The sequence below is a fragment of the Octodon degus genome, unplaced genomic scaffold (assembly GCF_000260255.1).
Source record: "Octodon degus isolate 3935 unplaced genomic scaffold, OctDeg1.0 scaffold00005, whole genome shotgun sequence".
NCBI classification, from domain to species: Eukaryota; Metazoa; Chordata; class Mammalia; order Rodentia; family Octodontidae; genus Octodon; species Octodon degus.
This window is the reverse complement of record NW_004524581.1, coordinates 20,223,044-20,249,024: the sequence shown is the minus strand read 5'-3', so window position 1 is coordinate 20,249,024 and position 25,981 is coordinate 20,223,044. Positions and strand designations below refer to the sequence as shown.

The 25,981-nt window shown below is 46.0% G+C and overlaps 1 protein-coding gene across 1 annotated transcript; it reads left to right on the top strand.

Annotated features, from left to right (window-relative positions):
* Nucleotides 1–1,111: 1,111 nt before the first annotated feature.
* Nucleotides 1,112–25,524, top strand: Mep1a (meprin A subunit alpha). Its single transcript, XM_004624398.2, has 13 exons — nucleotides 1,112–1,184; nucleotides 1,351–1,428; nucleotides 6,053–6,093; nucleotides 6,578–6,653; nucleotides 12,016–12,133; nucleotides 13,701–13,876; nucleotides 15,807–16,028; nucleotides 17,499–17,648; nucleotides 19,348–19,563; nucleotides 20,641–21,114; nucleotides 22,594–22,767; nucleotides 23,414–23,705; nucleotides 24,470–25,524. The coding sequence occupies exons 1-13, from the start codon at nucleotides 1,112–1,114 to the stop codon at nucleotides 24,624–24,626; spliced, it is 2,247 nt and encodes a 748-aa protein (XP_004624455.1). The 3' UTR covers nucleotides 24,627–25,524.
* The last annotated feature ends 457 nt before the right edge of the window (nucleotides 25,525–25,981 follow it).

The window sequence follows — 25,981 nt, the reverse complement described above, 5'->3', positions numbered from 1 at the left end:
ACCAGACTTTGCATGTGGTATCTGGTTCTTTTCCACAAATGCTTTTCTCTGTTTTCACAGTTTTTCTTTTCTTTCTTTCTTTTTTTTTTTTTTTTTTTTTCTGAACCTGGGATTGAACTCAGGCCCTTGCGCCTGCCAGGGAAGCGCTTATTCCAACTGAGCCATCTCCCCGGCCCTAAACAGAGGATGGGGTTTCTTTTTTTCTTTTTCTTTTTTTCCTGAACTGGGGATTGAACTCAGGCCCTTGCACTTGCCAGGGAAGCACTTATTCCACTGAGCCATCTCCCAGGCCCCTCACATTTTTTCTTTATTGCAATGAATTTTATAACAATTCTGATTATTCTGACAGGGAAAGTCCTTCATATTTATTCTTCCTTTTCAAGTTTTTCTTACTTAATTTTCGAGTCAACAACTTTTTTTTTTTTTTCTTTTATTGGCGGAACTGGGGATTGAACTCAGGTCCTTACGCTTGCCAGGCAAGTGTTTGTTCCACTGAGCCATCCTCCCAGCCTCTTACTTAATTTTGAAAGTTCATCCCTTTCATATATATCTTGAAACCTGTCAGCTTGGCAAGTTTCATAAAATCCATTAGGATGTTTACTGAATTTTCTTTAAAATTATAGGCTCACATCAGAATAATTCACAACAATTTCTTACAATTGCACACACACACACACACACACAAATGGAGAGAATATGGGAAGTTGCATCTTTCTGCCCTTCAATAACTGATTGATAACATCAGTTTCTACAAAACTGATCTATGTTTTACTAGATTTAAGTGCATTTTCTCATTTTATTCATTATTTTTATTTTTGCATGCGGTTATGTGGTATCAGCTGAGCACTTACAATTGATGAATACACTTGTTATTGTATGCTCCAAATATAATAACCTTAATGCTGCTTTCAAAGATTCCCCCAGTCTGTGACACGGGAGTGTACAAGGTAGACCTGTACCTGCCCTGCAAGGTTCAGTGACGTCATCTCTAACTACCTGTTTAACCACTACACACATATAAAGGGTCAAAGTTTCTAATATAACAGTCAGGGCAAGGTCCAATAGGTATTTATGACAAGAAGTCTATGCTAAAATCAGTTCCTCTGCAAGGATGATTTGGACTAGATCCACTTGCATTCTTTTCTTCACCTTGCGTTTCTCTCAGCTGGCAGCTGTATCGGTGAGTAGAACTCTGCTCCTCATATTTAGAAATACCAACACTCGTATACCTGATCCATTTTCTGTGTGTTTATTTCCTTATAGATTAAGCATCCTTCCAGTGGGAAAGGTAAGAATCAATTCAAATGGGTACGGTTTCTGAACTCTGTCTCTTTCATTCAGCATAAGTAGTGACCATTTTTCTCCCACTTTTAACAGTGCAGGATGCGGATTTTGGTGAACAGGAGGATATCTCAAAGATCAATTTAGGTGGGTTCAATTCTTTTTTTTTTTTTTTTTTGTGGTGAAACCAGGGATTGAACTCAGGCCTTTGCGCTTGCCAGGGAAGCGCTTATTCTACTGAGCCATTTCCCTGGCCCGGTGGGTTCAATTCTGCATTATTAATATTTTAGAATAATTTATAGCCCAGGGATAGGATTGGTAAAGTATGTAAACCTTCATAGCACTACATTGTGCATCTTTTGGGAAGCAGTATTTATTAGTGCTCTATTCAGATTTAAAGTTTCTTTTTTTTAAAGAGCAGAATATATATATATGTGTGTGTGTGTGTGTGTGTGTGTGTAATACATACATATATATACACACATGTATATGTATTTCAGTGAAAGGTCTACAGGGTGTTCAGGGTCTCACTATTAGATCAGACTCATAGTGATCTGCATGTTTACAGCCTCCCAAGAGCTGGGATTACAGGCACATGCCACCATGCCAGGTCTCAATTGTTGTCTCAGCATGCCTTGGGGGCAAGGCTGGCACGGCAGGCCTGGAGATTGAACCCCCAACCCTTGTCCCTAAGAGCAGAATATGTTTATTGGGGAAAGAAAGCTCCTGTCCTAGCGAGAAACAGAAGAGGGACCTGTGCAGGTTGCCCCTAGATGTCAAGTTTCTGATCAAAGGCATTGTGGCTAGAGGAAGACAGATCAGATTTTCTTGAAGAGTTGCTGCATCTTGCTGGATTTACAAAAACAGACAGCTAATAAATTCTCCACTTATGAAAATTTCACTTTCCCAGTTCCTATTTGAAAAAAAAAAGAGAGAGAAATGAAAATGTGCGTGTATTCTATTTCCTAAGAGATATGATAAAGAATAAGCCTGTAGCTACATGTAGTGGGGAAAAGATCTTATCTCCCTACCAGCCCACCAAGTGTACTTAGGGCTGTTTGGTTGTGGGACTTCAAGCATGACTGTACTTCTGCTGGGTCACCTTGCTCATGAATATAGTTCTTGAAGAAAGTAGGGTCTCACACACTATTGAGATGGTCTCTGGTCTGGTCTGTCCTCTAAGTCCTCCTTCTGCAATAAGCAGCCTTTATATTTTAGTGTCTTTGTTTAGGATGGATGGAAGCAGAGGCGACCAAGATCATCAACACCTCAGCTGGGAAGCCTCTCCCACCCTTCTCCAGGGACATCTTAACTTGTCCAGTCTTGTGCCTTCTTTTAGGAAGGGATGGGGCACTTGAATGGGTAGAGTGACTTTCTGAAGGTCACAGGCTCTTGTCTTCAAGCCACCTCCAGCAGCCTGACTCCTGTGTTTCTATGCTGTGCCCCATGCTCAGAGACGGCAGCTAGTTGATGTTTAATCGGAATTGCTGGGAGACGAAGACCTGGGCAGAGTGGAAGGAATTAGCAAAGCCAAGGGGTGGGTGGGTGCAGGGGCCCCAAGCTTCAGGCCCGGCACCAAAAGCTCCCGCGTGAGAGTCAGGCAGTCCAGATGTCTATCATTCTGCAATCCACTGCAGAGTAAAGCAGGGCTGAGCTCAGACTCAGAGCCTTCTTCCTCTCCTCCTTATCTGGGCTAGAAATCAGCTCCACCTCAGCCATTTCTTACTCTGCAGCCCCAGCACCACCTCTGACCTGTGAGATGGGGACACAGTCTGTCTGAGGAGCCATCTCTTGCAGGCCACTTGATCCCAGGCACCAGAGCCATTGGTTTAGCTGTGTGGCGCACTCCTGTCCCCACAGGCGGGGGACGCAATCATGCAGAGAAAGTTGGCACCTTTTTGCGCCTTCTCTCTGGGCCTCAAAATGCTGATGAAGTGTCCTTATCCTCCATCCCAGACCTGCTGTCTGCTGTTATCTTCATTTCAGCCATTGTGTCTCCCTCTTCCTAGATTTTAGGCTCAGAATCTCAGAGTAGCCCTGAGTCCCAGTCTGTCCCTCACCTTCCTTGCCATCTGTCAGTAGGTGTCAGACACATGGTTACATCACTACTCCACCTGGCCAGGGTCACATTGCATCTGCCCTGTCTGTCCAGGGACCTCACCTCTGCCCCCCATTCTGGTCACCCCAAAGATGGCTGCACACTCTGGGGACAGGGCTGTCCTTCCAACAGCATTTGGTTCCTGTCACTTTCAATTTCTGGTGACTTTTCTTCCAACTTACAGCCCAGAGTGACAGCTGGACTCTCCCAGTGCAGTCCTCAGTCTCTATTGCCTGTGCCCTTAACACTGTGGGTGCCCCCCACCCTGGGCCATAGAATCAGCGTCTCCACTTGGGCAGACCAAGGGGATTCACTGGCTCTGGATGCCAGTTCCGGAGAAGCCAACCCAGCTGCCTCTCGGGCCTCCATTTCCTATGCTGTCCTCTCTTCCCAGAGTGTCCTAGCCACTCTGACTGCACATTCACAAGTGACTACTCCTGTGTGGTCACCACCAGTGCTCTGACACCATCCCAACACATGTTAGAAAGGAGTGCTCTGTGGGATCAGAAGCCCCAGGCACCAGCTCAGTGGATGGACCTGTTCTAGGCCCAAACAACCTTCCATCTGCTCCAGCCTCTGCCTCCTACTCCCTCTACCTGATTTCTGCCTTAGGCCACCTTCTGTAGGGGGACTGCCCTGATGGCCCAGGGGATAACAGCAGCCCTCCCCACCTCAACACTTTCTCCCTTTGTCCTATTTCATAGTTTTTTCATTATGCTTTTTTGTCATTTGTCTTACTCTCCATTTGTCTGTTTATGTGTCTCTTCCCATTAAGAATGCCATCTCCGTAGGGCTTTTGTTCTGGTCCTTGTTGTATCCTCCTACTGTTGGGATAGTCAAGATGGAGCCTCTGATGCTCTGGGTAGACCAGATGCATCTGACTTTCACTGGACACATACTTCTGTGTGACATGTGCTCACAGGACCCCCTCTGTGTCCAGCCAGCCCTCGGGTTAAGGATAGTGAATTAGTGTCCTCATCTGGAAAAGTCCCTTCCCATCCTAAGAAAACACCAGCTTCTGCATCCCACCAGTCTGGCTAGGTGGCAGGTGGACCCACACCTCCAATGTGGGTCCTTCTGATGAGCCAACTGTGTTATCACTGTCCATGGCGTTCTTGGTCTCCTTATCACCTGAACAAGTCAAACAAGCCAGGAAAACTGTGTGTCAAGAGAAGAGAGGCAGGAATAGTTCAGTCAAGACCTAGCACCTCCTGGTGTCCCTTGGGCACCTGGACCCCAATTTTAAAGGGCCATTGTTTTGCCTATGGGGCCCTTTCTGCCTTGCGAAGCTGACTGTTCCCTGGGTGGTTCCCAGCTCTAAGTTGGGGTGTTACAGAAGAGGTCCCTCTGATGCTATCTGCACTTCACAGAGGATCCTATCAATCTTGTGAAGGTTGAGTTGAGTGATGTTCTTTGGAGCCGTGAAATGTTGACCACATAGACTTCCTGGTTAAGATTTCCTTTTTCAGAAAATGTGAGGCCGCATTGGGGGAAGCCTGTCTTTGGCATTTCCTCTGCTGAGTATCAGAAGCAGGAGCTTGGAGATGCAGACTTGCAAGCTCTGGCCTGTTCCCCTGGTCTCCTTGTTACAGAGCATAGACTTGACTCTGGAGCTTAGTGTTTCCATGAGAGAGAGAGCAGGCCCAGCCATGCGCCCAGGTCAGAGGCAGGATAGTGTTAAAGCAGAACTCCTGACCAAACTGCAGCTTTTTGTTCAGTTCTCTGTTTGGACTCAGCCATTCTGTTCTCTGCCCCTGGACTCAGCTAAATCATTCTGTTCTCTGCCCAGCCATTCTGTTCTCTGCCCCTGGACTCAGCTAAATCATATGATTTGTTATCAAGTTGAAACTTCTGTGAATGTGCTAAAAACCACTTAGCTCCATACAGCTGTGCTCACCACAAATGCCCATCGTGCCATGGCCTTTAGCCATGCTTATCATAGTTTTTCATAACTCCCTCTTACCACCCTATGAAAAAGAAAAATCATTCTGTAATCAATGCCTCAGACTTTGGAGAATATTCCTTGGGGACCACCAGAGTTAAATAAAAATCTCCTTTCTTCTCCTGAGCTCCTGGCTACTGTTGACTCAATTTTCCCACAACAGAGTGACAGCACAGAGGCTTTGCCGGGAGGCACAGGAGAAGGAACTTTTCTTGTCACCACAGAATCCCACCAGCTCATCACTTCCTGTCTCTCTAGCTCATCACTTCCTGTCTCTCTTGCTCATCACTTCCTGTCTCCTCATCTTATTACTTCCTATCTTAGACTCCTATTTCCTCCTTTAAAATAGGAGGTTTAGCATCCATGATCATCCAGGTCCCTTGTAGCTTTCTCCTCAGATTCTTAGAGAGGTGTTCTTGTTTCAAAATTGAAAAAAAAAACCAACATTGTAATCTTTGGAGTTTACTAACCATTCTTATTAGCTCTGTGGAAAATACCGGAAGGCAATACCTATCATCTAAGTAAATACTAAGATAAAAATAACATGGTAATCTCTGGTGATTACTAACCATTCCTGTGTGGTTAACTAATGGGAGTCTTTGCATTGTTTCAAAGAGATTTATCACATCGCGATTAAAATGGAAGATTTATTATAATGAAAATTAATTGTATTGTAAAAGATAGCTCTGAGTAATGTTCATTCAACTCTTCTTCCTTTAATTCCCATGTAGCTGCAGGATTGGATCTCTTTCAAGGGGACATCCTTCTGCCAGTGAGTACCTGCCCCAAATAATGTCCCTCACAACTGGCTGCACCAATGGGGGACCAGCTGGGTTGGGCAGCATGCAGAAGAAAGAATTCTAACCTAAAACCTGTGTCTACAAGGACCATCACTGTAGCTGACAGCAACAAACACAAAGGAAAAACAAGTAAACAGCAAAAAGAATCTACAATTATTAAATGATGTATCTATTCTGTTTTCCCAACAAGCAAAGAATAAGAGAGAAGTAGGTAGGACAATGTGTTTGTGGTGACTCACAACCCCTTAGTTTGGTCCCCTAATTTTGTTCTTCATAATTTCTCTGAAATTTCCAAATTATCTATGGAATTTCTATCGCTTTTATAAAGAGCAGGCAAATGCCATAGAATTGTGTGAATTGCTTGATATGTTCTCTGTGGTGGGAGAGGTTGGTGAAGGGGAAGATCAAAATGACCTTGAGGATGAGGCTTCCGGTCCTCTGCTTTTGTTTTTACAGAAGTCAAGAAATGGCCTGAGGGACCCAACCAGCAGGTGGACATTCCCCATCCCGTACATCCTGGCGGATAATCTGGGTAATGGCCCCATTCCTGCAGGACCCACTGGTTTGATTTCTGTCTCCCTCTGCCTGCTCTTCAGTCTCAGTTTGGATTTCAACCTCCAGTGTATATGAAATGATATCTCAGAGTAGAAACATTGTGATTGGTGATTCCTTATATCACAGAAAAACAGACATGACATTAGGAGTTGTGGTAAAAAAAAAAAAAATACAGTAAATGTTTAAGAAATAATTACAGTAAAAGACACATTGCCATGACCCTCCTCCCAAATACTTTCACCCATGATTGAAACACATTTATCTCATTGTTCCTGCCATTTCTGAAGCAGTTCGGGAACTGCCCCCTCCTGAGTGTCTTTATGAAGGGTAAGAAAATGAAACATGGTGGGTGCTGCTGCGAGTGCCACCCAGTGGAAAGGCAGGCTGGTAAAAACATGCTGCTGTGTCCTCATCCACCTCATTCACCAGATCTGGTGCAGCTTGTGGCTCTTTCCCAAAGTCAAAGTGACCATGAAAGTGGGCTGGGGAGGTAGCTCAGTGGCATAAGTGTCTTCCCGGCAAGTGCAAGGTCCTGAGTTCGATTCCCTGATACCCCCCCCCAAAAGAAAGTGACTGTGAAAGATCAACTTTTAGAATCAAATTAGGATGCCACCGAGGCAGCTATGACAGTCCAAGTAAAGACACGGTGGAAGACCTCCAGAGCTTCCACAGAAAGTGGCGGAAGGAGGGGATGAATATGTTCAAAGTGGGGGTGGTGTATTTTTGAGGAGAATTAGTGGGAGTGTCTTCTAGTGTAATAAAGTTTAAACATTTAAACATGCACCATAATTTTAGATCACATCCCATACATGAAAACCAGGGCTGCTTAATCTGCCTGAGATGGAGTGTGAAAGGATCACTGAAAGACTGTAGCGTGAATTAAAATTTTAATAAAATTAGAAGAAACATAACAAACAAAGGTACAAGACACTGGTTAGCATCAGAAAGTGAAAAAAAATCTACCTTAAGGGTTTGCTTAGTAAATCAGACTATAGGGCTAGGTTTCCACTTCTGGTGTATTAATTCCTCCCTTTTGTGGGAAGGGAAACAGATCAAACTTCTCTGAAACAAGAAAGTGTGTATTTCACTTGTTTGTATTCCCCTCTTTTATTCAGTTATCTGATTTTTTTCTATTGGGCTAACTTTTATTTTAAAGAGAATAAAAATAAAAACATTAAAAATGATACAGAATTTCTAAACAAGGCGATAGGAAATCAACAATGGTTGTCATGCGGCATATGGTTTTCATCAAAACAGTTGTTCAGGTTATCCTATATAAACATGCAAAATTGGTCAAAAAATAGTTTTAAAATGTAAGCATTGACTGTTCCTTTCAATAGTCCAATAGAAATCAGTGGTACAATTATTTTAGCAATATATCTGCACCCATGTGTATAGCAGCACAATTTGTCATAGCTAAAGCTTGGGAACAACTCAAATGCCCATCAGCTGAGGAATGGATAGAAAAGATGTACTTGTATATAGTGGAGCATTACTCACCTATAATGAAAGCGAAACTCGAGGCTTCTGTAGGTAAATGGATGCAACTAGAGACCATAACTGTAAGTGAAAATAAATCAAACTTGCATGCGTAAACATCATATTGTCACCCTAGTGTAAGAACCTAAAAGAGTAAACAAAATTGAAGTAGAATAGATACTGTGAAAGGGGAAGAAACTGCCCAAAAGGAAAGAGCAACCAAATTTTAATTGCAATGTTTATTTGCACTTACTACGATTAAGGGTTTATGACTTAAACAACTTGATTTGTGTTATGTACTTTATATATATTATATACATTTATTTATATTTTATATTTATATTTTAGTTATATATTTTATATTTGTTCCACCACACCCTCTGCAAATCCCTACCACTCATCCTTTTCCTCCCTTAGTTTAGTCCATTATAACATTTTCATTCTTGTGTTGGATTTTGGCTCAATCTCTTGTGTAATTCTTTAAGGTTTTACCTTGGGGTTATGATATGTGTCTTCAGTACACAATAATCTCCTTAGACTTAATAGGTTTCATTTGCATAAAATGTAAGCCTTTCTTGATGGCATAATTCCATTTGTAGCCTACCCCTTGTGATATCACCAAGTTATACTCTTGTCAATGTGCTGTCTAAATCTCACAATCTGGTCACTTTTTTTTTTTTTTTTGCCTTAGTTGTTTTTTTAGAATAATTGACCAAATGATCATCTTCATGTTTGCATTTGTGCTCCTGAGTCCTGGGCTCCTCCTTCCTCCCACTGGCTGAGCTCCCAGCTGATGTCCCTGCCTCTGTGGGAAACACTTCCTGCAGCATTTCTTGCAGAGTGGATCTGTTGAAGTCGCCCTGTACCCTGCCATGCTCTTCCTGTGGTTAACTGAGCTGTGTCCACGATTCATTTGTTGGCTATTCTGCTCCCTGTTTAAATTTTGAAAATCAATTATTATTTCAATTGTACATAATTACGGGGTACAGTGTGACAGCACATGTAATCATCAACCTAATTAGTTACAAGCTTCAATTTTTTTCAATTCCCACCTAACATTTGCACATGATTATGAGGTGCAGCATGCTATTTCACCATATGCTATTTCCCCAGATCCAGTAGGGGTCACTAACCTTGCAGTCTCCTTATCATCATGCTGTGTTGGATCAAGCTCCTCGCTCCAGCTTACCATAGAATGCATAGCGCATTGTTGTGGACCAAAGTCACCCACCATGTGGCACAACTCTGAAATCCATCGCTTCTACCTCACTGTGTCTTGGTACCTGCGGGCCAACCTCTCTCTGTCCCCACCCCACTTCCAGCCTCTAGAAATTTCTATTCTATATTTAGGTCAGCATTTTTCTAGCACCCTTATGTGACAGCGAACAGATGGTATTTGCCTTTTTGTGCCTGTTGTATCGCTCTTAACGCAATCTTACAGTTCCACCGATCTTCCTATAAATGATATGCTATCATTTCTTTTTATAGCTCAATAATATTCCACTGGAGATAGACACAGTAGATATACACCACATTTTATTTATCCATTTATCTCTTAATAGGCATCTAAGCTGATTTCAGCAGTAAAGATGGGTGTGCAGGAAACTCCTTGATTGCTGACCACTGCCCTTTGGATATGGAGCCAAAAGTGGTGTATGTAGCTGGCTTAGAGGATAGAACTATTTTTAGAGATTTGAGAAATTTCTGTGCTGTTCTTTGTAATAGGTACCTTTAACAGTGCAAGAGCACTCTTTTTTGCTACATTCTTGCCAGAATTTGTTTTGTCTTTTCTGTAGTAGCCTTTATTTATTTATTTATTTATTTATTTATTTATTTATTGGGTGTCAGGAATCGAACTCAGAATCTTGGGCTTGCTGTGCTGCTGAGTTCCGGCCCTTATTGTAGCTACTTTAACTGGGGTGAGCTGATATGTGATTGTTATCATTTGCACTTTTTGATGGCTAATGATGTCGAGTATTTCTTCAGAAGCTTGTTGGTCATTTGTATCTGCTCTTTCAAGAGGTGTTCATTCACATAATTTGCTCATTTTTAAATTGGATATATTTTTTTATTGAGTTTGATGAGTTGCTCATAGATTTTGAATATTAATGCTTTTTCAGGGCCAGCCAAAAAGCCCAGCAGATTAAAGCACCTGCAAGCAGGCCCAGGGACTGGGGGTTCGATCCCCTGGAGTGCACTGAGATGGCTATTGAGACTGGGCATGGTGGCACGTGCCTGTAATCCCAGCACTTGGGAGGCTGTAAACAGAAGAATCACTATGACTCCAATCTAGTAGTGAGGCCCTGAACTCCTGTAGACCCTTCCCTAAAAAAAAAAAAAAAAAAAAAAAAAAAAAGCTTTTTCAGGTGAGTAGGTTCAAAAACACTCTCCAGTGCTAGACATTGTTGTTGGGCCCTGTGGATTGTTTCCTTTGCATGCAGAGGCATTTTAGTTTGACAGAATTGTGCTTGTCTGCTTGGTTTTCGTTGCGCTTGTTTCTGTGTTCTTACCATAAAATTATCATTACTTGTACTGCTGTGTTGAAGGCTTTCCCCCCATTTTCTTCTGAAAGTTTCAGGGTGTTACACTTTACATTAAATTGACTTCAGTATAGGGGGAGAGGCATGAGCTAAGCTTCTGTCTTTTGCTTGTGAATATCAAGCTTTTCCAACACCACTTATTAAAGAGCCTGTGCATATCCCAAAGTATGAATTTGGTGCAATCGGATGGAACAGAGTGGCTACAAGTGACCCCTGTTCACTTGGCATCAACTGATGATCGCCGACCGCGCCCGCAGCCATTTCTGTAATGACCTTGATGTGCTGTCACCTCGATGTGGAATCTTCACTGTGGTAGATTATTGATGAAAGTATGAAGAAAACGTGTCACAATTTCCTGGGAAACTGCCAGGAATTACAAGTTCCTCAAAGGGAATGCCTAAAATCAGATGTATGAGGAAGATGATTTCATTTCATATCACTCCCTTTAAATTATAAAGGAGATTTCAGTCTTCTTGGAAGTGATGGGAGGAAAAGTTGCATATGAAGTAGAAAATAATCTCACTTCTTCTGTGGGACCCTCATTTCACCTGTCCTTGTCATATCGTGTTGGCCCAATGTGTGTGCATCTTAGGTGGAAGGATGGCCACCAGATCTTTGGCCGTAGTCATGCAAGCTACTGTGTGCACCTCTTGTCCTGGCTCTTGGGTCCGTTCACTCTGCATGCTGGAGAGGAGCGATTCCGAAGGCCGTAGGTGTGCAGCACTAGTTGTCTAGAGGACCACTTCTCTGGTCATCTCTCCTGTACCACACATGCTGCTTCCACTTTAGGAACTCCCACACCTCCCTCAGCCTTCAGCTAGTGCGAATAGCCTTGTAGTAGGGAATAGGGAATCCTACTTTCACTCCAAGGTACTTCGTGCATACAAAAGCCAGAATGACTCACAAACCATTTGTGTTCTACTCTGCCAAGGGATCCTCCTAAGGCAGCATGCTTTACTTGCATGAGGGGGGAATGGAAAACAGCCACTGTTTCAGTCAGCCACATATATGTGTGTGGGCTTACTCTATATTCATACCTGTATGACACATTTAAAATATGCATGCTTTGTTTATGCCCATGATGAATTATGTAGTTTTCGTTTCCAAATGATCTATTTACAACTAAACTTTTTTTTTTTTTTGCACAACCAGGGATTGAACTCAGGCCCTTTCACTTGCAAGGGAGGTGCTTATTCCACTGAGCATCTCCCCAGCCCCCCAACTACACTTCTGTCATAGCCCCTTTGTGGATTTCACACTATGGCATGGTTTTCTCTGAGTATAAGTAATTCTTACGCATGTCCTCTTGGATTTCTGCAGCGCTCAATGCCAAAGGAGCCATCCTTGCTGCCTTCGAAATGTTCCGCCTCAAGTCCTGTGTGGACTTCAAGCCCTATGAGGGAGAGAGCTCGTACATCATATTTCAGGCATTTTCTGGGTTAGTACAAAACATTAGAGTGTGCCTGGTAAGCACGGGGTCTTGAGTTCAATAGCTAGTACCAGCAAATAAAATAAAATTAGACTGGGAAAATCATAGCTCATACAAAAGTGGCATGTCTATTTAACAGAATAAAAGAAGAATTTTGAAGGAAACTACAAGCAAATCTTTCGTTATGAATTTTTAAATAATATAATATTTTTAATGCGCTAAGCAGAGAATACCACACACTGTTTGGAAAAATCTGGGACCCAGAGGCATCGATCTCTCTTAGCTTCTTGGGTAGGCTGTGTTTTAACATACAACCCTGTGGCTGGGGAGATAGCTCAGTGGTCTAAGCACCTCCTTGACAAGCACAAGGACCTGGGTTCAATTCCCAGTGTGACATGCCATGCAGGCCCTGTGCCAAGCCAGCCACCAAAACCAGGCGTGGTGGTGTACACCTATAATCTCAGTGCTGGGGAGGCTAAGATAGGAGGATCACTACAAGTCTGAGTTGAGTAGCAAGATTGTGTATCAAATCAATCAATCAATCAATAAGAGGCCAGTGAGATACTCAGTGGTCTAAAGCGCCTGCTTAGGCAAGCTTAGGCAGCTGCAGGGGACTGCAGTTCCATTCCTGGTACCACATGTCACACCAGTTCCACCCTCAGGGACAGCTGAGCTTTTATTTTTTTTTTCAAAATCAAGTTTATTGGACTATAAATGACACCTTTTTAATGGTGCTATTCTAAATTAATTACTCTCTTGGCTGCATCTGTATGAAAAATTCTAGATATAAATTTGCTCTCCAGAGCTATTTATCTCTAGGAGTTAATGGATGGCATATTCAGAAGGAAGAACTTGTGCTCTGTATGCCGACCAGCTTAAGCTCGGTGAGGCCAGAATCAAGGCCACTACCTGTGGGCAACAGGTGCCACTCTAAAAGTCTCCCTTGTGCTACAGCCCCATCTTGGTCCCAGGGTTTGGGTTGCATAGGTTGTCTAGTTCCGACCCTAGAGTTTTTGTTGATAGTGGAGGGATAACAGAGATGAGAAGGGAAGCCAGCCTGTAATCCAGCCGCTCGTGCAAAAGTTACATGAGAGAATAACAAATATGAACCGAAAATACTGATGATGCAAGGTAAATATCTAGCTCATCTCAAGAGATCTTTTCTAAGCTGGTTCTTTTATTTTAACAATTTTCAAAAGATGCACACCTACTGTGTACCGAGGAGTGCGCTACTCTAGAGGCACAAGAAGATTCAGGCTAGTGCCAGAGCCCGCAAGGCTTGCAGTTGGCCGCCAGGGTGGAGGAGGAAGAAATGCAGAGTTTAATGGTGGGGGCACGAGTTGTCATCAGACAGGAGGCGCACGTGCGGCGGCTCCATGTCACAGGGTGACTACAGCCAACAGCGGCGCACTGAACATTTCCAGATGGCCAAAAGAGAGCACTTAGGTGATTTCACTACCAAGAAATGTGATTTAAAAAAAAAAAAAAATCAAACCTAGTTTTATTCTGGTCTGTGTGACCTGCATTGCAGCTCAGAATTCTCTAGAAAATGATTTCACTTTCGTGGTCTTCTAAGGTGCTGGTCTATGGTTGGCGATCAACACGTGGGACAGAACCTCTCCATTGGCTCAGGGTGCGACTACAAAGCCATCATTGAGCATGAGATCCTGCATGCGTTGGGGTTTTACCACGAGCAGTCGAGGACCGACCGGGATGACTATGTGACCATCTTGTGGGATGAAATTATCCCAGGTGCGTGGGAAGCCGGTGCCGCAGAGTGGGGATGGCTGTCATCTGGGTGGCCTGCTGAGAGTGCCTTGGGGGCTACTCTGCTGGATCAAAAGGGACCCCAAAAAGGGGTCCTTCCCTGGCTCTGGAAGGCTGGAGGGAGCACGCTGATGACACCATAGCCTGCCTGGCAGGCACACACTGCAGCACTGTCTGTGCTTCTCTAAACCATCCTGTGATGACCTCTGCGCCAGGGGCCAGGTAGCAATCTTTGGCTCTTGGGGCAACCTGTGCAAGTGTTTGTGCCTGCTCACCCAGAGCTGAGATTTCAGATGAGAGCCGAGGTATCTATCTCCTGGTGGGGATGGTACCAGACCTAGTGTGCCAGGGTGCAGAGGGGAAAAGGGCCCAGAGTCACGGCATGGGTCAAAGGACAGAGCCCTGGGGCTGAGGCACAAAGTGCCACTGACTCGGTCTTATCTTCCTGCTGGCATTGCTGAAAATCTCATGAGCAATCAGAAAATGATGGCTCATCCTTTCATGATGGCTTCAGAGTCTTAGATCCCTTTCCCAAGGGCCAGTCCACTTGCTAGGGTGATCTGCAGACTTGCGGAGGTCTGCCTGGGCCTGGGTTGCTCAACACGTGTTTGCTTAGCATCTGAGTTTTCCATCAGATACGATTCCATGTACGGAAATTGCATGCCATCACCGGAGACCTGCTCTCGCATGGGACCCCAAACCCAAGAAGAGCATAAACAAGGACAGCGTTATTTCTCAGGGTCATTTGGGACTTTTATTGCTCCTCACTCGGAGTGATCTAGTCATGTTGTTTCACCTAAGAGGACACCATACGAGCATGTGGCCTCTCTTTCCCAGCCCATTCCCTTGTCCTGAGTCATAACTGTGGTTTTTCCTTTCCACTATGGAAGCACTCAGTTTTTGAGGTCTTACAGCCATGCCCTTCAGTGTGTATGTCACTTGTGGCTGTTTTGGGCAGCAACAGCAGTGCTCAGTAGCAGTGACAGAGAAAATACAGGTAGTAAAGCCCAGAACCTCTCCTATCTGACCCATGATAGGAAGTTTGCAGATGCCCTTGGGGTGCAGGATTGCTCCCCATCGGGGCTCTGGCAATGAGTCCTGCGGAGGCAGGCTGAGCCCTGTTCCCTTCTGGGTCACTGTCTTCTCAACAGGGATCTTGGGACGTCATGGGCAAAGCAAAAGGCACTGTGTAAGACTTAAAAGTTACTCAAGCCATTTATTTGTAAGCCAATCTGATAAGAATCCTTGAATAAAAAATATGAAGCAATCTCTTCTACGCCAATGACTATAGGGGGAAGTTAAGACCTGCAGGGAGTGGCAAGTGCCAGCTTCAGCAGCTCCCCAGGGCCACCAGACTGGGGGAGCCCAGTCCTTACCAATGGACACTCATCACAGCTCCGTCACCTCATGTGACATCCTAGCAGCAGGTGATTTCTGGGAGCAGTCACTTTCCCTCTGTCCTGTGTGTGTCACTTATGCCTCTCAGAGGTGTCCTACTTTGAACAGGCTTCAGTCTTTAAGTCCCCAAGAGTGGGAGAAGCAGGCATGGTCTCTTCCTGACAGCAGACACACACACCCACACCCACACCCACACCCACACACACACACACACTTTGCATTGCGTCCTTAAATCTATTCCTATATTTAATAATTTATAATTATCAATATATACTTTATATACTACAATAGGTATTTTATGGTCATTTCATTCCAATAATTTTATACATATTATAATGTTAGGCTATTGATTAATAATTACTATCTATTCATTTATACGTATAGTAAATATAAATTATGTTCACATGGTTAAATCAAAGGCGTAGTCTATCCCTTTTGTGTCTCTGAGCATCTGGCTGGAGAGAAATGGTTGGAGGTGCTCACTGACTGGCCCCACTGTGGATCTTATCCCCAACAGGTTACGAGCACAACTTCAACATCTACGACGACACGCTCATCACAGACCTCAACACGCCCTACGACTACGAGTCCGTGATGCACTATGCGCCCCTCTCATTCAACCAAAATGCCAATGTCCCCACCATCACGACCAAGATCCCCGAGTTCAACTCCATCATCGGGCAGCGCCTGGACTTCAGCGCCATCGACCTGGAGAGGCTGAACCGGATGTACAACTGCAGTGAGCGTCAGGCTGGGGCGGGTGTGCCGGGCCCGCCGTAGCTTCGGGTTGATGCCCTTTCACTCTTGAACATTCTGGTAACGGGACCATGGGTCAAACCACGTAACTAAGGCATGCTACTTCCAGACCTGAAAAAATTATAGCATCTGCCCACCGGATGGCCAAGAAATCAGTTACAGACTTGCATTTCATAAAGTAAAAATATTAGGCCAGTGCCAGGAGCATTTATTGTCTAACTTCTTTAGGTTTTTAATTTTTTTTTCTTAGCTTTTAAAGAGAATAAGGGCCTACCAGATAGCTCAGAGGACTAAAGCGCCTGCTTAGGCAGGCTCAGGGATGGGGATCAATCCCCTGTGTGCCGTGCCGGTCCCACCGCAAGGGTGTACTGAGATGGAGATTGAGACTGAGCATGGTAGTGCGCACCTGTAATTCCAGCGCTTAGGAGGCTGAAAGCAAGAGGATCACTATGAGTCTGATCTGTGTAGTGATACCCTGTAGGCACTCTATTAAATGCATAAAAAATGAATAAAAAGAATTTTAAAAATAGAAGCAATACAGAATTTGACTAAACAAGATGATAAGATTCAACAATGACTATTTATTCATTTGATATAGGGTCTCACTACACAGTTCAGACTCATAGTGATCCTCCTGTCTCAGCTTCCCCCACTCTGAGATCACAGGCATGTGCCACCGTGCCCGGTTCTGGGACTGGCATTGCATCCCGTACCAGAGATGGAACTTGTGTCTTCATGCTTGCCAGGCAGGTGCTTAGACCGCCGAGCTATCTCTCCAGTCCTCACCAATGACTATTACACTGCATATTGTAGTCTTCAAATTAGTAGTTCAGATTACCAGATATAAGCATACAAAGTGCATAATTATGTAAAAGTCCGGGTAGGCAAAGAGCTTGAAATTTTTTTAAGCCCTGGAAGATTCTTTACCCAGTTTATTCCTAGAATATCCTAAGCCCTTGGGTAGTTTATTTTCTAGGACAACCCCACTAATCTTGAGAGAGATAATCGTTATTTCTGTTCAAGAAAACATGCACTGGGGCCGGGGAGATGGCTCAGTAGAATAAGTGCTTACCTGGCAAGTGCAAGGCCTTGAGTTCAATCCCTGGTACCGCAAAAAAAGAAAAGAAAAGAAAGCATGCACTGTGTTCACTAAGTACAGTACTATAAGTACCTTGGTCCTGACCTAGAGGGGCCCCTGTTGGCTTCTCCATAGTGCAGATGCTTGGAGAGCTTTCTACCTTGGTTCTGTGAGACAGGTAGGCCTGTGTCTATGCTGATGAGTTCTGAGATCTACCTCGCTGCTGTTGATTTACATTTGAGAAAAAAATCCAGAAAATGAGAAGCTCATGCACCTGTTGCATTGGCCAGTGAGATTTTAGTGGCTGAACATACTCCCCCCTTGGCTGGGCTATGCTAAATCTTTTTAATTACCGGATCAAAATGTCCTTTGCAGCCACCACGCACACCCTTTTGGATCACTGTGCTTTTGAGAAGACAAACATATGCGGGATGATCCAGGGCACCAGAGACGATGCAGACTGGGTCCACAAGGACAGCTCACAAGCCGGACAAGAGGACCACACCATGGGCGGCCAGTGTACAGGTGAGTGGTGGTGAAGGGACTGGGTGACAGGGTTGCCTAGGTAATAGAGGTCAGCATGGGTCACCCCAGTAATCCACTCTGAAAATCTGAACCAGGACAAAGAGCACTTCCCTTATCTTAGTTATTACCTCAATAAACACATCAGAGCGCTGCACGTGCCAAAGTGAGGCGTATGTTGGCCTCAAGGAAAGTCATGTGGACATGTGGTTGGTGAGACGTGGCTAAGTTCCCCAGAGCAGTACCCTCCACTAGAAATACAATGCTAACCCACATGTCATGCGAAACTTTCTAATAGTTCGATTTGGCCCTACACACCACACCGGCCCCACCCTGGGAGCTCGGAGCTGACCATAGAAATGGGGCATGGTAGTGCACACTAGTAACCCCAGCCCTGGGGAGGCAGAAAACAGGAGGATCACTATGACTCCAAACTGCATAGTGAGATCTTGTACCAAATACATTTTTTTTCCAAATACATTTTTTAAAAAAAGGAAGATAATTTTATGTAGGTGAAATTGGCTTCAACCAAGTATTTTATTTAACCCCATGTATACAAAGTATCAGCATTTTGTCGCATAATCAATATCAACATCATCATGAGATTCTCCTTTTGGCATCCCTTATCATGGTGTCTCTCGCCCTTACACCCACCTCAGTTGGGAGGGGTCAGACCTGGCCCTCGGTGGCCACAGGTACTTGGAGGCCACTGTATCCAACAGCACAACTTCAGGAGGTTCCAGGATGTGGTCTGTGTGGACAGCCAGATTGAAACCTGGCTTCACCACTTAGTAGTTGGGGTTACAGGAAGTTGTGGCTGCCTATGTGTTTCTTTAAACAAAAACATCTTTGCATGGGTAAGACATCCTGAACCCCAGGTATTGATCCACACTTCACAGGGGTAGATGAAGGCCACTCACCAAGTCCCCACCAGCTCATTCCCTGTTGGTTTATCTTCCCTTTTTCTTCTCTTCCCATCATGTCCTCTTTTATCCTTTCTTTTTCTTTTTGTTTTTCTGTGATACTGGGCATGGAACCCAGGGGTTCTTGTAAGCTGGGCAAACATTCTACCCCTATGGCTGTACTCCCAGCCCCTTCATTTATGTTTGTTTCTATTTTAGCATCCTTTGAGTATATGTCTCCTGTGAAAACCATCACTCGCCTTTTCGGAAGTGGGTGGGGTCAGAACTGTAAGAGCTTTTGCAGGACTGGGTTACAGTGCAGTTGCTCAGTCCGTGTCCAAGAGTGGGCTTGGTTTCTTTCCCACAGGAGACCTGGGTTTGTCAAGGATGCCAGGCCCCCAGTGAGGGACCCAGAGGTTATGAGACACGGGCATTGTGCCTCTGGCCTTGGCAAGGGCAACAGTTTCTGCCCCTGATTTGAACAATTGAGCTGATGAGGAAACAGACACCACATTCCTGAGACTTGGGCTGGGATCTGAGTTTCTTCAACTCATGGGCTAATGCTTCACACCCTTGAGAACCCAGGCAAATGGAAAGCAGCACTGAGCTCGCAGCCTTAGCCTTAGCCTTGGCTGTGTCCCCCGAGGCAGAACATGCATTGCCATTGACCTTCTGATGTTTCTCAGAAGAACTTTAGCTGGCACTTCCTGGATGGATTGTCACCTTGTGCCCAGGGGAAAAGTGGAAAGAGAGAGTGGTGTGCCAAGCCAGGCACGGATACCAGCTCCTGTCCCCCACAGGTGCCGGCTACTCCATGCACCTCGACACGGGCACAGGAGCCTTGGAAGAGGCAGCCCTTCTGGAGTCTCGGATTCTCTACCCACAGAGGAAGCAGCAGTGCCTACAGTTCTTTTACAGAATGACAGGGAGCCCCTCTGACCGACTGGTCATTTGGGTCAGAAGAGATGATGGCACTGGCAACGTCCGCAAGCTGGTCAAGATACAGACCTTCCAAGGTACGCAGGGGCATCACACGGGGCTGCTCCGGCTTAGAACCAGGGCCAGCTCCTCCTTCCCTCCACCCTCTTCTCCTCTCTTCACCTCTCCTTCTCCCACTCTGCTTCTGCTTTTCCCCTCCTCCAGATCTGGTGATGTCTGACAGGTTTGAACCCCTCTAGGCATGTCTGAGCCCCTCAGCAATCAGAAGCAGCACTGTAAGTAAACAATCTGTGCTCATAAATCCAGTATTCGCTCATGTTTTGCACAATGCCAGGGCCAGGAGAGAGAGCTTGGAAGGGTGAACGAGGGGAAGGGAAAGGAGAGGGAAGCAGAACTGAAGCTCCTGGAGACATGGCAGCTAAATCCATGGCTGCCAAGTGCCTTCTCAGCTGGTTGAGAATACGGAATGGTGTCGCTGCTTAATCTGCTGACGTAACTCATGTCTGCTTGTCTAGGTGGAAGGAACCTGTCCACTTGTCTGTCTCTACTTCATGACTATGCTCTCTCATTCCTGGGTGCTGCTTTGTGTGTTTCTATAAGGTGCTTTGCATGAAGCTTTGAGCTACTCAGACAGCAGGGGGTGTGAGGAGCAGCTAACTGTAAACTTGGGGTTAAAAAACATTTTTCTTCCGCTGTACTAGGAATTGAACCCTTGGCCTTGCACCTGTCAGGCAAACCCCCTCTACCCCTGAGCTACACCCTTCACGTTCAGAAGGCCCTGTGGAGTGGTCATTATTTGACTTCTGACTCATAAAATGTCTATTTCAGATAGTTCAGCCAGATACATGGGCATTTAAGTGTTAGCAGGGCGGGTAGCTGAGGTCTCAGAAGGAATCCCAGAACCTGGGAAGTTGAACGGCAGTGGCAAACACATTCATGACTGGGATTTGAGCAAAGATGGATTTTTTTTTTTTTTTAGAGCTCTTTTCCCTTTCTAGACAGGGTACTCCCTAAAGGTTGCCTAGGCAGTCTCATGGTGCCTGCCGACAGGGTTGCTGTGAGGTTGTGCCCCATGGCTGGGTACAGAGAGACATTTGGAGCAAGGATTCCTTAAGTGTCAGCCGCCGTTATCAGCAGCCTTTCTCTGTCCTCAGGAGACTCTGACCATAACTGGAAAATTGCCCACGTGACACTCAGAGAGGAAAAGAAGTTCCGCTACCTTTTCCAGGGCACAAAAGGTGACCCGCAGAACTCAGCCGGGGGCATTTCCCTGGATGACATCACCCTGACGGAGACGCCCTGCCCGGCAGGAGTGTGGACAGTGCGGAACATCTCTGGAGTCCTCCAGAACACAGAGAAAGGGGACAAGCTCCTGAGCCCGCGGTTCTACAACTCCGAGGGTTATGGTTTTGGGGTGACCTTGTACCCCCATGACAGAGCAACCTCCACTGTCTCCGGCTACCTGGGCATAGCTTTCCACCTGTGCAGTGGGGAGAACGATGCTATCTTAGAGTGGCCCGTGCAGAACCGGCAGGCGTCCATGACCATACTTGACCAGGAGACTGATGTCAAGAATAGGATGTCCTTGAACAGGATGCTCACGACCTCCCTGTCACACACATCTGCAGGTCAGTAGTTCGGAGGGGCTCACTGATGTGTTTGGCATCTGTGCAAGAAGTGTGTTATTCCCACCACATTTTTTTACACTGTGTATAAGATGGGATTAAAAGATACTATGAACACCTACATTTCAAACATGACTAGAGGCTGGCAAGATAGCTCAATGGACTAAGGCGCCTGCTCAGGCAAACTTAGGCAAGTGCAGGGACCACAGTTCGATCCCCGGCACCCAATGTTGTGCCCGCCCCACCCCCAGGCTGTGCTGAGCCCACCACAGCGTCTGGGCATTGTGGCCCATGCCTGTAATCCCAGCACTGGGTGGGGAGGCTGAAACAGGAGGATCACCATGAGACTGAGCTGTGTCGTGAGACCCTGCAACAGCCAAATAGATTGAAAAACAAACAGGAAAGCAAGACTACAATAGAGGACACAGCGCCAGGAATCCCCCTCCCTGTGCTCCCTCTTCGCTTAGAACACACTCATCTCGTCACCCTCACCACTTTCTGAGGCAGCTCTGATACCCTCTTTTCTGCATGTCTTCAGTTTCGATGTCGTGGCTGCCTCCGTGTCCCAAACTGATTCACAACAGTTACCTTTCACGGTCATTTTGACTTTGGCGCAAGAGCCACGAGTCACCGAGACTGACTGAATAACATGCAGGAGGATGTGCTGCAGTGGTTTATTCAAGCCTGCCTTTCTGTTGGGTGTCGCTTGATGCTCACTGCACTTTTAACCAGACCTCACAAACATTAAAGAAAGAGGTCGCCAAGAACTGCTTCAGAAAGAGCCCAGAGGGATGGGATAGGTGTACCTGAAGCGAGGGGGGATTGCTTTGGGGGCATTCATGACAACGACTTTGCTTTTATTGTAACACATGTTTTAGACTTCAAGCATTCACTGCATATTCTGATCAGCCCCCTAGCAACAACTCCTCACACTGGAGTATTAGGTTGACATCTTCAATGCCATGCTTTCCTGCTTCCCTCTTCTCACTCCTCAGGTAGGTGTCACCGGCCTGTGAGGGGCTGGGCTCTGTGCCGGGTACAAGGAGTACAAGGAGTCAGGTGGCCCTGCCTCCCCAGCTCAGGCTGGCCTGATGGGTGCTGCTCGTCACCTTCAGATCCTCAGGCCCCACTGGGCTTTGTGAACTGATTCCTAAACTATTTCCCAATGTCTGTGTGTGCGTGACATAAACCCACCTCCATTACAAATGGGCAAACTGCTTTGTCCAAAGGAGAGGCAGGTCTTAAGAAGATCAGGCTGTGGCCCCTCCCCTTGAAAGAAGCTACCAGTCACAGGCGCGTGTGCACAGAGCCATTGTCTGCCCCTCGCCTCCCAATTCTAAATTTTAATTCTCCTGAAGAGAGCGAATGACTCAAAATTTCCCAACATAGATATTTTTTTCTGATTATCAAAGCCACTTGCAAGGTGCATGTTATCACTCAAGGTACCAGGTGATGTGATGCTGCGCTGTTGTCATTCTGCAGCTATCAATGGCTCTGTCATCTGGGACAGGCCGTCCACTGTGGGCTCCTACGACAAGGACTGCGATTGCTTTCGGAGCATCGACTTGGGCTGGAGCAGAGCCATCTCACACCAGATGCTGAGGAGGAGGAGCTTCCTTAAAAACAATGACCTCATTGTGTTTGTGGACTTCGAAGGTACTTTTGCTGATCTTCCTTGGTTAATAAATAATCCTAGGCTTCAGCTGCCTTACTGATTTTCAAAACAACCTGTGGAAGGTAGGGATCTTTCATGAAAAAATGAGGTTTAAAAAGAAGTAGGAAAAGAAAGGGGGAAAAAAAGCCACATCTTACTCAATTGGTCAGGCATGCCCTTCTTCATTTTATTATATTTTTGAATATTAATTGACACACAAAAATTATTCATGTTCCAGAGCACCATGGGGCATTTTTTGCATGTATTCTTTGCATTTCATTCAAGCACCTCCACAGCATCTATCATTCTTCTAGGGTGAAAACAATATTTTCCATTATCCTTGGAATGAAGCACAGTTTCATTTGTTAAGGCATCAGTTCTTCTGGATAATTTCTCAAGCATAACAGTCTGCAGAGTTTAGATTAGTTTCAGTCTAATGTCACACTGTTTTGCAAGTTCAATACATAAATGTGATGGGACTACTTTAAAATAAAGAAGCTGGCACCACAAGGATCAGCTGGATTTAGGACCACTTTTCCAAAAATCAGTAGTATTCCTACGGGACAGCAGTGGCCCAGAAACCTTGCCTGGAAGTCACCATAGCCAATTATTTGTCCCAATTGTCCTCACCACTTCTCTTTTCTGCAGACCTCACCCACCTGAGCAAAACAGAGGTGCCGGTGAGCTCTACTGCCCACAGGCTGGTCCCCGCAGGCCTTGTGCTCCAAGGACAGGAGCAGCAGGCCCTGGAAGAAGGTTCTAGAAAGGCTGACCTGGATGAAGCCCCACCAGGCAGGCTGGGCCGACAGAAGCGGTCCGTGGAGAACACAGGCCCACTGGAGGACCACAATTGGCTGCAGCATTTCAGAGACCCATGTGACCCGAACCCATGCCAGAATGAGGGCATCTGTGTGAACGTGAAGGGCACAGCAAGCTGCAGGTAGGTACGGGCCTGGGCCAGGCTGGCATGATGCTGGTCATGGTAAGCCAAGACCTCCATCACATGACCTGAGGAGATGGCTTTCTCAACTAGACACAAGCGCACTCTGAAGTGGGCTGACACTGCCCTAGCAGACCAGTCCCACCTCCCCTGTGTCCCCTGATGTTTACCCCTTCCTCTCTTCTGGGGAACAGCATAGCACCCTTGGTGTTTCTGGAATTTCTAATCCTGTTGTAGCCCTTCTATGTGTTGGCCACTTCGACTGGGCCTGAACATCCAGGGAAGTTTGAGAGACACCACGCAGGATACCAACATTATAGGGACATTTGGCTTAATATTGTCTGAAGTCAGTGCAGTAAATCAAGCTCTACCTGGAAAATGTCCTCAGATCTTGCAGAAGGTCCATGTCAGGAGACAATGTCTGCTGAAATCCTCCCTTACTCTTCCTCCTGCAACCTTGGTGGCCAAGAGGCCTGGTCTAAAGATACCCCTCTCAGGGTTCAGTTTCATGGTGAAGCACTAGCCATGTGACTGGAAGCAAACTGTCATCATTCCTGTGGCTCTCCTGGAAGGATGACAGCCTGCCCATGAGCTCTGCTGCAAAGGGTTGTCATGGGATTAAATGAGTCGAATCTCATGGATGTGTGGCACGGGCCAGGCCCAGCCTGCTCACTAATGCTCTCTGCCATCCTTGCCACATGAAGCTTGCTGGCAGGCAGCACTTGTGGCCAAATAGCTGCACAGGCCCCGTGTCCCTTCCCCAGGTGCGTCTCTGGACAAACCTTCTTCTATACGGGTGAGCGCTGTCAGGCCATGCAGGTGAATGGCAGCATCCTTGGCCTGGTGATTGGAGGCACGGTCGGTGTGATCTTCCTCACCTTCGCCATCACCTCCGTAATGCTCCAAAGGCCCAGGCCGTGACCCACCCTGGACGTGACCACGCTGCAGAGTCGCCTCCTCCGCTCCGACCTTCCCTCCTCCTGGGCGGCGATCTGAGCAGCTTCCAGTTTGTTTTGAATTGGCCTCTAGAGACCGTGCCTCGGCTTCCTGTGTGATTCTCTTCAGGCCGCTGCCTCCACGTGGGCCTGTGGCCAGGTGCGATGTCCCGAGCCAAGGCGCATCTCCCAGGATTAGCTTTGCGATAGTTGCGAGCTCCAGCAGGCAGGCACCTGTCGTGCTCACTACCTTGCCATCCCGTGCCTAGAGTGTGCCCAGGGGCACACAGTGGGCCCTCAGGAGATGGCGAATGGGTGAACCAATAAATGAATGAATAACCAAAGCAAAGAAGCTCTCCTGTCTCTGTCTTAGATCAGGAGTGCAAAAGGAAATCCACTTGTGTGTGAATTAATCAGATACTAATTTTCATCAGACACACTGGTGTTAGGACCCTTTTAACATTTTTTAAAGGATTTCAAGTGAATGAGTCCTCTAAGAAACTGAGATTCAGTCTTTTTCTCTTTCACTGATTCTAAGGAAAAGATTTAAAACACACACACACACACACACACACACACACACACACACTGGGGCACTGGGGTAGTGGTTCTTACCCATAATCTTAGCACTTAGGAGGCTAAGGCAAGAAGATCACAAGTTCCAGCCCAGCCTGGGCAAATTAGCAATGTAGCGAGATCCTTCTCAAAGTAAAAGATTTTAATAAAAAGACTGGCAGTGTATCTTAGTGTTGGATCATCTTGTTCATGCATGAGCTGTTATCCACACACACACACCAAGAGTCATTATTAATTAGTCCAAATAATCATAGTCAAAGGTCTGAGAAATATCTGTGGCAAAACTTTAAATATTATCATCTCTAATCACACCAGAGGGTTTGTTATTAGCGCAAAGAATGCGGGAAATAACCTCAGCATTGATGGATTAGATTTATCAAAATGCCTATGAGGAGACCACTGCAGCCAACCTCAGGAGCTGCCTTGGAGCGGACCCTTAGCCTAGGACTAAGTTTGGGCCTGAGTTTCCCACTTGTTAGCTGATCGCATTGGCCCATGCAACCAGACCAGAACCTCCTATGCAGGGACGACGGAATTTTACGACTCTGCACCTTCAGATGGGAACGCTGGTGGCCAGGGTCCACCAGGTGGCGACCAAGCCTCAGGAGAGGCAGGTGTGTGGCTGGAGGTCAGAGCTGGCTGCCTCCTGGACCCAGTTGGAGGTCCTGTGGGATGCTTTGCAGGGACAGCTGTAAGAGGATGCCTGGAACCTGGGAAAATGCCCACAGTCCAGAGAAAAACAGCAAATACATGTAGGATTGTAAT

Bases quoted from the DNA above. Each gene is read 5' to 3' on its own strand.
- Mep1a (XM_004624398.2), top strand. From the start codon at position 1,112: ATGATTTGGACTAGATCCACTTGCATTCTTTTCTTCACCTTGCGTTTC. The intron at 17,649-19,347 runs GTGAGTGGTGGT...TGTCCCCCACAG, and splicing joins CATGGGCGGCCAGTGTACAG to GTGCCGGCTACTCCATGCAC. The intron at 22,768-23,413 runs GTACTTTTGCTG...TCTTTTCTGCAG, and splicing joins TGTGTTTGTGGACTTCGAAG to ACCTCACCCACCTGAGCAAA.